Below are 12,242 nucleotides of genomic sequence, written 5' to 3' on the forward strand. Positions count from 1 at the left end.
CTAATCCTGGTATTCCCCAATGTTCAGTTCTGTACCTGTATCGACCTGTACAAAACTAATTAATAAATAACGAAAATAGCAACAAATACTTGATGTATTTATAAATATCAATATTACATTTTAAAATGCCTCAATGTAAAAATAAAATCTATTAAAAAGTATATATTATTTATTTACACAAATGTAATAGAAATTTATTACTTTATTTTTTTCAATTAAATTAATATTTATACTTTCTTTATTAAGGAGTGAATGTTTCATTTGGTCCAAGAAACTGATGGCTTTAATGGGACGTTAGAAATGAAAAAACTGGCCAACGAAACAGACACATATTACTGTTCAAAGATTTATTTGTCCACCTTCATCTAGCTGTCTTCCGAGCTGGCCATTGACACTAGTGTCAGCAATCTTCGGGTTTGGTAATCCGGGCTACAGAACTTAAAAAACTGGCTGAACAAACTGCGGAGCTAGCGTTTGTGTACAACTGACGTTTTCGACAGTAGCAATGTCCTGATGAATCTTCGTGGCAGAGAAATCTTACCACTAGGGAGGATCCTTTATTGATGTTTCTTCGCTTCCTTGTGGATCACCTCGCAATTAAATTTCACACTTTCCTTCCACACTTCAAACAACCCACTTCTTTTTTGCAGTGATCTATAAGACACAAAAATCTTCCGAGTTAGCGTCTTCCCAGAAATCAAATATTTGATTAAAGTTATGAAAAAAAGGACGTGTTTGCACTTTGGGTTTATTTTACTGAAATGATTGCGGTTAATTATTCCAGGCGTCAAACAGCATTTCGAAAGTAAAAATCAATCTGAATTTTGTTTTAAATAACAAAGTTGCTCTTAAATGTTTCTGAAATAATTGCGCATGTAAAACGTTTTCCATTCAAACTGTTTTTCTTATTGTTTCGATAAAAAACAATTTTTCTTTTTGTTCTTGAAATAGTGTTATTGCTTTTCAAATATTTTTGTATAAAGTAATTACTTCTATCGTTGATATGAAAAAAAATACAGTATATAAATATTAAAAATACATACTGGGACGAAGAAGAATACCTCTTAAACGATGTCTGTCTTATTTGTAACAAAAAAGTCTGCTACCCCAAGCTCATCTCAAAAACACAGACACTTCTAATCTTCATTGGCATAAACATATCTTAAATATTGCTTTCTCTGCATCGAATATACTAGGAATAATCTTGCACTCTCTGCGATACTTTTCCTTTAAATTTCAGCTAATGCCTCAGCACAAATAAAACAAAATCAGCCCTACCATGGAATATTGTTCCCACATGTGGGTTCGGGTCCCCAGAACCCTTTAAAACTGATAGACGTTATCCATCATCCTCTCTTGCAAGCTCACTCCACTCCTTATCACACAGACATCAATTCTAAAGTCACCGAACTAACTTTTGTTCTCTGCTTATCCATTCTATTTCTGTTCTCTGAAAAACCATGTTCTTCTTCTTCTGTATATCCAGATCTACAGAAGTTGAAGTCCATAGTCAAAATGCAAGACAGCAAACTTATTCTGCATCTACAGGGGGAAAAAACTCTCACATCCCAACTCCCATTGTGGAAAAGTGCCTATACAATTTTGATTTGAATTTTGCCAAATTTTCTCCTTCGGCCACTCCTGGAAGCATTCAATGTCAACGTTCTACAATAAGCTACCTGAAAGTAAACTTCATAGCATACAGATTTTTTATAGTTTTATCGTCTGGTTCTTGTCTCACTCAGCTCAGCAATGAGAAAATTTCTCCTTCATTCATTTTACTAATTCCCACAAGGCACTTCAGTCATAACCTCCCTAAGGTGTCTAGCTGACAAGGCTCTGAAGACCGCATCGCCTTCTTTAGAAGTTCTGCATCTTTCTTTAGATGAGGTAACCAGACCTGGGTACAGTATATCAAATGTAGTCTTACCATTGTCTTATAGCGAGAATAACACCAAGTAAACTACACCCAAGGGGTTTCTGCTCCCCCAAGTTTGCATTTAGTAGATTAAACTATCTGCCATTTTTCAGCCCATACTTGAAGTCGGTCCAAATCTTTCTGAAGTATCGTAGCCTGCTTGCTTCAGATTGTTAAGCACCTTCCCAGCATTTAAGTCATCAGCACACTTTGAGAGCATCCCTGTATCTCCTCATCAATATCATTTAGGTAGATATAAAAAAAAACTCCTACAAGTAAGCACATACCCTAAGGGACCATCACAGATCTGTGTTTACTTACCACTCCAGTCCGCTCTAAAGAATACCGATATATGACCACCTTCTGTCTCCTGTCCTTCAGCCAGCCTCTTAATTCTCTGACGGATCTTCCCTGTTATCCTCTAATGTATTCAATACCCTCTCATGAGAAATAATACCAAAAGTCTTACAAAAACCCAGATGTATAATGTCAAAGTTGATTTAGTAAAGACACTTTTCAAAGTGAAATATTTAATTAGTTTACTGGAAGGAAAGAAAATTATTACCAAAGACCCAAACAGTCCCAACAACTAAATGAATCGGCTTTTCGGATTTTTTGTGTCGAAACCCCTCTTCTATCCCGGAATGTTAAAATTGTTAGTCGAACTCATTGGTTTATAATTAGTCATCAGTCCTTTGGCACCTCCTTTATAGATTTGGGAGATATTGGCCCTTCTCCAGTCCAACGAAATAATTTCGGATTGTAATGATGATTAGTGCACTCATGTCCTAACCTAACTCAACTCGGCCACCATTTCAGTTGGATTGTCGAGTATACCACCATTTTGATCTTATGAGTCCTATCGAATTTACTTTCTAGTTCTTTGAACTCCTTTTACTCAGCAATTTTTCATATTTAGCTGTTGCAAGTTTTACTCTATCAATAGTTTTATTACTGTTTCCAATCTTAGAATAATAAAAATTATACATTCTACTATCAAAATAACAGTTGAAGAGTACACCATAATGAATAAATAAAATGATCTAAATAACAAATTTTATTAGGAGAAGTGTTTGGGCATTGAAATCAAGCAAACTGTATTCGATTAGCTTTACTGTGACTGAACGTCTACTCTGCCTGTATTAAAATGTTCAATTTACAAGCTCTGCTCTGTTTTGATTCACGACTTGTTTCCTCATTCTCTCTTCAATTATCTTCCATCCAATGAAATCTGGTCTTACAGCTGTGGGAATCGACAGTCATCGAAGCAACATACCAATACATGCAAATTGTATGTTTACATCTATATTGTAGCTTCAATCAAAAGCCAGGGGTCGCTGTTGTAAACCTTACATATTTTCTTCGTATGAATTGCAAAGAAGAGAAGCAGTTGCTACATCCACGTGCCGTCTGAGATTTTTCGGAAGTTGTTTCAAAGTTACACTATCGGAAAATTTCTCAGCCAAAGTTTGGGGAATTTTATCAGAGTGGCGAAAGTTAGCGATTTGATGCATTATTCAACACGGTCCCGTAAATCACCCAGGGAAATCACAGTCCTCTTTCCTTTTGTGAGGATAGGTTAGTCTCTTTATTATGTTTATCGAGAATTTTTGTTGTGAGCAATAGATTTTTCTAAGTATTTATATCCCCGCTGTCGACACCTGCCTCCAAAACTCATCGGCTGTCATTGTGGATGGTTAAAAAAAAAAGAAAAAGAAAAATTAAAATCTATAACTGCTACCAGCATGGTGGTTACATTTATGCATTATTTAAAAGCCTAATTAGCGCTATCCTACACTTTTGCTGATAAAATATTTCTCTGAAAAATAACCCTGACATCCAACAAGGTAAAAAAAAATAAAAGAAACAGAAATTCGTTCATAACTTTAAAAGTGAGCAATTTAAAATTAGAAAATACGCTTCACGTTGTTTTATTAATTAAAAAGGTTGTGCTGCCACTTTCGAAAACCACTTTAGTTAACTAGTTAAATATTAGAGTCATCTTAAAAGAGAAAAAGTGGGTACGAAAATTCATATTGATTATTAGATTTAGAGAAGTAAGCAGAAAATTTAAAAACATTTCATTTTTTTTCAATAAAAATGTAGTCACTTTTATTATGAAGACAGTTTTGCCATGATAATTTCGTTTTTATTAATTTTTTGTTCGGTTAAAACTTAAAAATAAACATTTTAGAAAATAGAAGCTGAATAAGTTCGTACTTAGTGACTATTAAGCTTATAAATTAATTGGTATTTCCGTTTTTAAAATTTAAAAAATAGATAATTATTTTGCTCTTTTTTTTAATTCGTAATTTAATTTTTTTAATAAACTGAAATTTTTAAAATTATTCAAGATAAACTTAAAATTGAGAAACTTTTATGTCTATTTTCGAATTACTTTTTTGTCGAAAAACACTGATTACTGTTAAACCTTAAAAGAACAGGTGTTTGAATAAATTCGTATATGAATGATTAAAATAATTGATAATTTAAAAAGAAAACTTACATGTAATTATTCATATTGGTTTATAAAAATTATTATAATAAACAGTTTTATTTTTATTTTTAAAAATATTTTTGCACAAAGCAGCAGTAAATTACCATTTTTAGCTAAATTTATGACAAAAGATAAACTTAAAAATATCGGTTTTTTTGTTATTTTTTTATGTTCAAATTACTTTTTTGTCAAAAACTGTTAAACATTAAAAGAATCATTTTAGAAAAAAAACAGATGTTTGAAAAAAGAACGAATGTTAAAAATTAATTGATAATTTACAAAGTACATACACTTATATTTAATTATTCAAATTTCTGTTTAAAAATATCATAATAAACAGTTTTATTTCGCTTTAACAAAATTACCTTTTTCCTTTAATAAGATTTAATTGTACAAGCTTCTTGTGGTGTTAACAAAACTTATTAAACAAAGTTTTACAGGAATAAATAGTACATTATACGTTTACAGAAATAAATAATATATTTGTTGTAAAAATACCTGTATCATGTATATTAATCAAATTTACAACGGAATTTATAAAATTTATTATTACAGTTAGAGAAGTAAACAGTAAATTTAAATTTAATGTTTAAAAAAAATAAACTTAAATTTCATCTTTCTTCCAAGAAACTTAGTTTAATTACGAAAATTTATAAACCTTAAAATAATGATTTTAGAAAAGAGGTATTTGAATAAATTTGTATTCAACGAATATTAAGCTGAAAAAAAGACGTAAATAATTTAATAAATTATTTAAGAAATTTAAATATTATTTAAGAAAAATAAATAAAGATAATTTAAGAAAAATAAACTTAAATTTCTCATTTCAAATTTCTCTATACAATTTTTCATAATTAACAATTTATATAATAATTTAAGAAATAATTTAAGAAATTTAAAAATTATTTAAGAAAAATAAATAAAGATAATTTAAGAAATTTAAAAATTATTTAAGAAAAATAAATAAAGATAATTTAAGAAAAATAAACTTAAATTTCTCATTTCAAATTTCTCTATACAATTTTTTATAATTAACAATATATTTATGTTTGCCTTTAACACATTTTCTTTTTCCTTTAATAAAAATAAAGTGTAATTTTCTTTTATGTTAATTTTATCAAAAATCTTTACTAAAGGAAACTTAATAACAAGTGCGAACCTTTATTAACATAGTTTTACAGAAATAAATAATATTTCTGTAAAAGTACCTGTACCACACATACATCCAACCAAAATTTACGACATACTTTATAACTCAGAAATTAATATCCATTAATTATATTTCGAAGTCACTACAGTCCAACTATGTGCACTGTTTTGGCAATATAATCATTTTAATTTGCTTGTTAACAATAGAATGAAAGCGTCAATAAATATATCATTTATCAATTACTTCAGTGCATTTAGAGCCCATATGTACTTATTTTAACTGAAATTCGAGATCAGTCATCCAGCTGTCACTAATTATAATCTTTGTTAGAAAATGCGTTTTCCACAATGGAGTGATGTGCGTTGCTATGGTAATTGCCATACTAATGGACACAAATGTATTGTGATCATTCTCCACGTTTAGATGTTGTTCGCAACAAATGTTTTGAAAGCAATATGGGATGTGGTACTGTTCCACCCTTGCGAACTTAATACCCAGCTATACACAGACATAATACGAAACGCTATAAAATAGAAAGATTAAATCCCTTCGTTCTTTCTGCACTAAATCTTTGTCGAATTAATAGAAAAGACCTGGACTCCCTATAGAGGAGCCTGACGCTTAATAAAATGCTCTGTGTTAGCTTCCACGGGAAAACGAGAGAATTGTAGGCATGGTATTACATTTCCCTTCTCTCTGCTAGCAAGAACTATCGATTTCTACCAGAGAGAAGTACTTACCAGAAACATTTTAAAATACCGACGGAAATTCGGACAGTGGAATCCCCCTGAGCAGTGACATTATTGAATCTGCAACCTTCGTTCGTTTCTTCAATGTGTTTCCTACACACGGGAACTTATGTCCCCAATATTCTATCAGCTACTATACAAGTCCGCTGCCCAATGCTGGCCACGTTTATGGTTATGATGCAGCATCTCTATGCTTTTGTGAAGCTACACGGGCAACTGCTACTGCCTTCGATATCGAGACACGAGTAGATGATATCGTTCGTGCAAATATCTCACGCTTTTCGGCCTTACTGGTATCATTTTGAAGAAGGTTACTATTGCTACCCATTTTCTATAACTGGCCCATACGAAAGAAGATTTTTACTTGGACTTGATTAATCCAATCTCTTTTATATTCCGGCTGGAATAGACATTGCAATTATCACTTTAGAAACTGGTTTATTAGATTATGCAAATCTGAATACTGGATGGAATAAATTAACCGGATTTAGAATGCCAAAATAGGGCAAAACTTGAATATTGTACGGCTTAAAGTAGGTTGGATGACCTGCACTTTGTCCGGGTCTTGGAGTAGATAAAAATTTATTCTCCTAAAAGTAGAGATTTCGTTGATAAATGAGAATACTTTTGCACACTTGAAGAAAGTTTTCGTTTTCTTATTACTAATAATAGATGAATTCTTAGGACCACACCTTCCAGCCATTTGTCTATCGCAGCTTGAAGTGTCCCAAGTGCGTGCGATGTAATCAAAGTTAAAAAAAAAAACCTTGATAAAACCATTTCTTATCGCCTTCCACTTGCCATTATAACACTTTGATTTTCTTTTCGTTTAAATTCTGAAGATGAGTCTACACTGATCCACGAACATCGAATTTGTAGTCTGTTCTTTGAAACTTAATGAAAAGTAAAGATGGTCTTCTAAGGTGTCTTTCTATAAATGGTTAGATTTAACTTACTTTTTCCAATTCTCCGAGTCTCTTACAAGGCAATAAAACTGGTTTAATTAATCTGTGGTCTCATAAAGCCAGGATCGCCAAGAACCCGTTAATGACTTCCTATATATCACAGTGATGTCTGCAAACAGGTATTTCCCTTACTTCTCCGCAAAGACCATAAACGCTTTATTGAGTTGTAAAAGAAGAGAGAGGTTCTATCAATTTTACAGAAATTCTAAGAAAAGTCTTTAAAGAATTAAACTTAACTGATAGCTTTCTTAGAAGGAAGATATGATCGAGAGGACTAAGATAATCTATAAAGGAAGAACTTTAAAAAATATAACGAATGTTAGTGCACAATAGACAATGGAAGTTACAACCAGGAGGTATTATGACCTTGCTGTTCATTCTTTTTTTTAATTAAAGCAATAAAACTTATTGATAATAAATTACCATTAATGGGATAGTTTCAGAGAAGTGCAGGTCTTCACCTGTTGAGGGATACTGTCATGTTAGTCCATACATCAGACAGAAACTAAAAAGTATAGACAGGCATCAACAATTTTATATCTCATCTTCTCTTTATCTTTCTGCCTATCGGGAATAGAAATAAACAAACCGAGATTTAAATTCGAACTGAAAGCAGAAGGCCGTCAACTTTTTAAGTGTACAAATAAAGTTTGAACACATCTAGGAAGGCCAGAAAAGAATTTATCGCTAAATGTCAAAGGTCTAGTGTGAGAGATGATGATCAATGAACGGAGGACAGAGAATGACAAGGACAGACGGTAATGCATTATACCACATACTCCGGACTATTTCGTGAAAAACTCAGGCGAAAAGCGTTAGCATTCATAAAAGCATTTCTGTCATTTTTTCGGCCGACCACTATTCTACATTCGATCCCTATTCGGACGCACGAAGCCACTTGTTCCCTCTATAGAAACTAACCAGTTGCTCAGTGTGATAAACCTCCCCTACGCTTTTAACCTCCCAGATATTAGAGCAAAAGGCTTTCCATCACAACGCTCACACTTTGGTGCTAATGAGATTCGAGGCTGTAAAGTGGATTATGATTATAGCAATCCATCAACCCAAAACCCAAGAGACTATTAGACCTCGTTCATGCATGCATAAATTTACTGTTCTATGCACACAATAAAACTATACGCGTCATCCTCAGATGGTAACTTTGAAAGATATACGTATACGTGTATATTATCGGCTTCAGTGACGTTAAATGATATTAAAGTCACAAGATATATTAATTAAATTATTTACTATAAAAATGCACAAAACAAAACTTAATGGTTCATTGTGGATGTTTATTATTAATGGAAACCGCAAAATTAAAACCAAAAAGATTATTACTTAATTAATTAAGTTTTTTAGGTTCATAAATTTCGCTTTCTGCTTGAGTTGCTTTCTGCTTTGGTTTACAGCAAAGATCGAAGCCATTACTGTCTTCAATTTAAAAGAAAGCACAGCTATCGTGTCTCATGTACAGAAAATCATCTGAGAGACACAATAAAGTATTGTCAATAAGGAAGGAGAGACAGTGCCATACTCTGATTGAGCATCTGCAAATATCCTTGTTGCTCTTTCGCTCATGGACCAAGACTTTCATTTGTCCGATAGAGAAGCGAAGAAAATCGCACTGTAAACATCACTGAGGAGCAACACGCCCGTGTCAGGACTAACAATCATAGGAAGAAAAAATAGTCGAACAAGAGTATATATATTAATAGCCGAACTCGTCATATTTGGTGACGACTGTTTGTCAGCGTGCATAGCCGACTTTTGTCTTATTTTGTTCTGTTATTCATGTTATAACAGTTCCAAACGAGATCGAGACATACACCATATAAACATATAACCCACTAAAATTCCTCACATCATCAATGGGACTCGAACTCAGGTCTTTTCCACCCGGTGTGGGACGGACGGCGATCTTAGAGACACCGTGAGGTGTTGGTTGGATCATATCAACAAATTTCTGTACGTGAAACTGCAACTCGTATGAAACTTCTAAAATCCACTGTTATGGATTTTATTCAAAGATGGAAGACTACAAGTGATACCACAATTTAAAATTGTGGCACAGAATATAATCAACGTCATTCCACATCGGGTGTAAAAGGTTGATTCGAATCCCGTCAATGATGCGAAAAATGTTTATGGGCTTTTTTCAGACTAGAGTATTTGGGGAGAGTATCACCCAGTTATGATACTGATGCAAGATGACCATTAAGCAAACAGTTCTGAAACAACTGCCATCGTTGAAGAAAAAATTTTAGAAAACCGAATTGTACTCAAGTGTATGAACTTGAGGAAGTACTTTACATTTCCCATTGAACCTTTTAACAATATTACATGAGTATTTCAGAATGTCAAAAGTTTGTACAAGATGGGTTCCCAGGAACCTAACCATTAATGACAAGCATCAGTGGATAGAGTCATCAAAAGAGAATTTGAAATTAATTCTTGCTAATCCAGAAAAGATTTTATACCGTTTGGTGACTGGTGATGAAACTTGGCTACATATTTATGATCCTGAATCCTAATTAGAAAGCATGCAGTGGAAGTACAAGCGATCTCCAACCAGGGAAAAGTTTCGAACCAAACTATCAGCTGAAAATTTGCTTTTCCATGACAATGCACCCTTGCAGAAAGTCCTGGATGCACAGGCAAAAAGGTCTGGCCCCAAGTGACTAGTATTACACCCCAAGTGATGATTATTTGTTCAGAAACCTGAAGTCTCATCTTTCTGGAGGTTATTTTAAAGATTATGAGGAACTGTAGAAGTCTGGTTTGATTTCCAATCTGAAGATTCATTCTTTGCAGATGAAATACAATAACTGATTTGAACTTTGGGATGAATACATTAAAAACAAAAACACAGAATTTCGTACCTATGTCTTTTATATCCCATTCTCAGAACTTTTTGACTGTACAACATGGAATTACCATTCCATGTACCCAAGCAGAAAAATCTATCCTCACTTTCTCGTACAGTTTCCAGATATTTTCTCTTTTATTTTAGAAAGTAAAGTGCTTAACATTCGGGGTATTTTGTCTATATAAGAAATAGTTGTAGAGCAAAGAACTTCACGATCAACAGTCAAAAGAGAGTTGCCTTGGCGATGCCATAAAGTGTATAAAAACGCCAAACATAAGTTAGGGAACTGAATTAGTGCCTTTCTCTTCCTGCAGGTTTACTTGTAAAATTTTCCTTCAAACTGCAAAGGCGGAGTTTATATTCTACTGCCCGAACGACTTCAAATTAAATGAATTCACTTAGGCAGGTCCATACGGAGCATCTGCTCTTACACTGATGAAGGCCATTTGTTCAGTCAAAATTAGATCAAAAGTAAGTTGGTTCCCAGGGAAAAATTCTGCCAAGAAATACAAGTGTGTGCAGAGAAACCGAGCAATACTAACCTGATCTAAAATCCTCCACCGGAAGGTGAGCATTGCTCCGTAACCAGCCTTGAAGTAGTTGTTCGTTACAATACTTCATTTTCTTCAGGAATGATAGCAACTTTCCGTTCTCGGAATGTGAAAGAGGCGTCTACAAATCAATTATACAGGCGAACAATTCATGTAATCGAATTGTCCAACTGAACAACTCAAAATACCGGTTTTGTTTATCTACTGAGAAGAATGTGAACTATTCAAACATTGGAGACGAATTGGAATATTTTTCAAAAGAGTTTAAAGGGGAGAAGGCGAATAATTCAAAGCAATTCATGCGATTATTTACTTAATGAATAAATCAAATATTTCTTAAGTGTGGGTGGCTGAATTGGATGCCACCAATCATACGATTTTTAACTTTCTAATTAAAACCGTAATCGGCACAATTAAGGATCGAAGAATTAAAATATAAAACTATTTAATTTTTATTTGCTTATTTTTTTCATGAATGCTGTGTGCAGCCATGCACATAGAATTCATGAAAATCATTCAAATTAATTTCATTAATTTGAATGATTTTTTTATGAGTTCTCTATTTTAAATTATTTATTACAATTTCTTATATAAGATGTTTATTCTGAATTGTTTACTTTTATTTAATAATTATTTTACGATTGTTAAATAAAAGTAATTGGCGAACAAAAGAAATGAAATTATTTTATAATTGTTTATTTTATTGAAAAATACATTTTAAATAAAATAAAAAATAAAATTTCTATTTTTTCTGGCTTTTTCTCGTTTATTTTGAAATTGTTATTACCAACTGTTTATTTTGATTTGAATTGTTTAGTTTCGTTTGTTTATTTTGATCTGTTTGTTTTGAATTGTTTATTTTGAATTATTTATCATGAATTTTTCAATTTTTACAGAATTGTTTATTGTAATTATTTGCATCCAGCTTTTTTTTATTATTATTATTATAAATATAGAACAACCCAACCAGTTCAAATTAAAATTTTTGCTTAAAATATTATTAACGGCATTTTTCCAACCTTTTATCTTCCCGATATATCAGAAACATTAGCCGAAGCATCAACAGTGATCTGGAACAATTAGAAACAGTAATCCATCATTCGATTAGCCTAGTACTTTGGCTTTCTCTCGTTCAACAATAGATTCCTTAGTGGACAAAGCACGAACAAAACAGAAAAAGAATGATACATCTTAGGCCATCTTCCGGTCATTGACCTTTATCTTGGTGGACCTGTTAGCGGCACCACATTGATCTCTTATAAGCATAGATAAGATCAGCTTTTTACATTACTCCTAAGGCAAACCAGGTATCCATCTAGCAGCCTCCATATCTTTATTGTATAAATCTCCATAGCAACGTCAGTTGCTGGGCAAATGCTTTTAAGTGGCAATCTGGATGAAATTACTGCAGAAAACAATAAGGCCGGCCATTTTTGTAAATGGAGGGAGTTTCTGCGAAAATCTTTCTTTTTTTTTTCTGTTTCGCGCGATAAAAAGAACTCCATTCTACACTCTAAAAGCACCTTTCATTGATGGCTTTTTC

General features: G+C 32.7%; 1 protein-coding gene across 1 annotated transcript in view; it reads right to left on the bottom strand.

Moving 5' to 3' along the window:
* Positions 1-332: 332 nt before the first annotated feature.
* The window catches only part of LOC150085281 (complement C2-like), a 110,535-nt gene continuing 98,625 nt past the window's right edge, over positions 333-12,242 (bottom strand). The window contains exon 12 of the mRNA XM_090373966.1: positions 333-654. Coding sequence (XP_090230092.1) covers positions 558-654 — 97 coding nt within the window. The 3' untranslated portion in view covers positions 333-557. The remainder of the gene's footprint in view (positions 655-12,242) is intronic.

This window comes from Mastigoproctus giganteus, chromosome 5 (assembly GCF_048544385.1).
Source record: "Mastigoproctus giganteus isolate SK-2022 chromosome 5, ASM4854438v1, whole genome shotgun sequence".
NCBI classification, from domain to species: Eukaryota; Metazoa; Arthropoda; class Arachnida; order Uropygi; family Thelyphonidae; genus Mastigoproctus; species Mastigoproctus giganteus.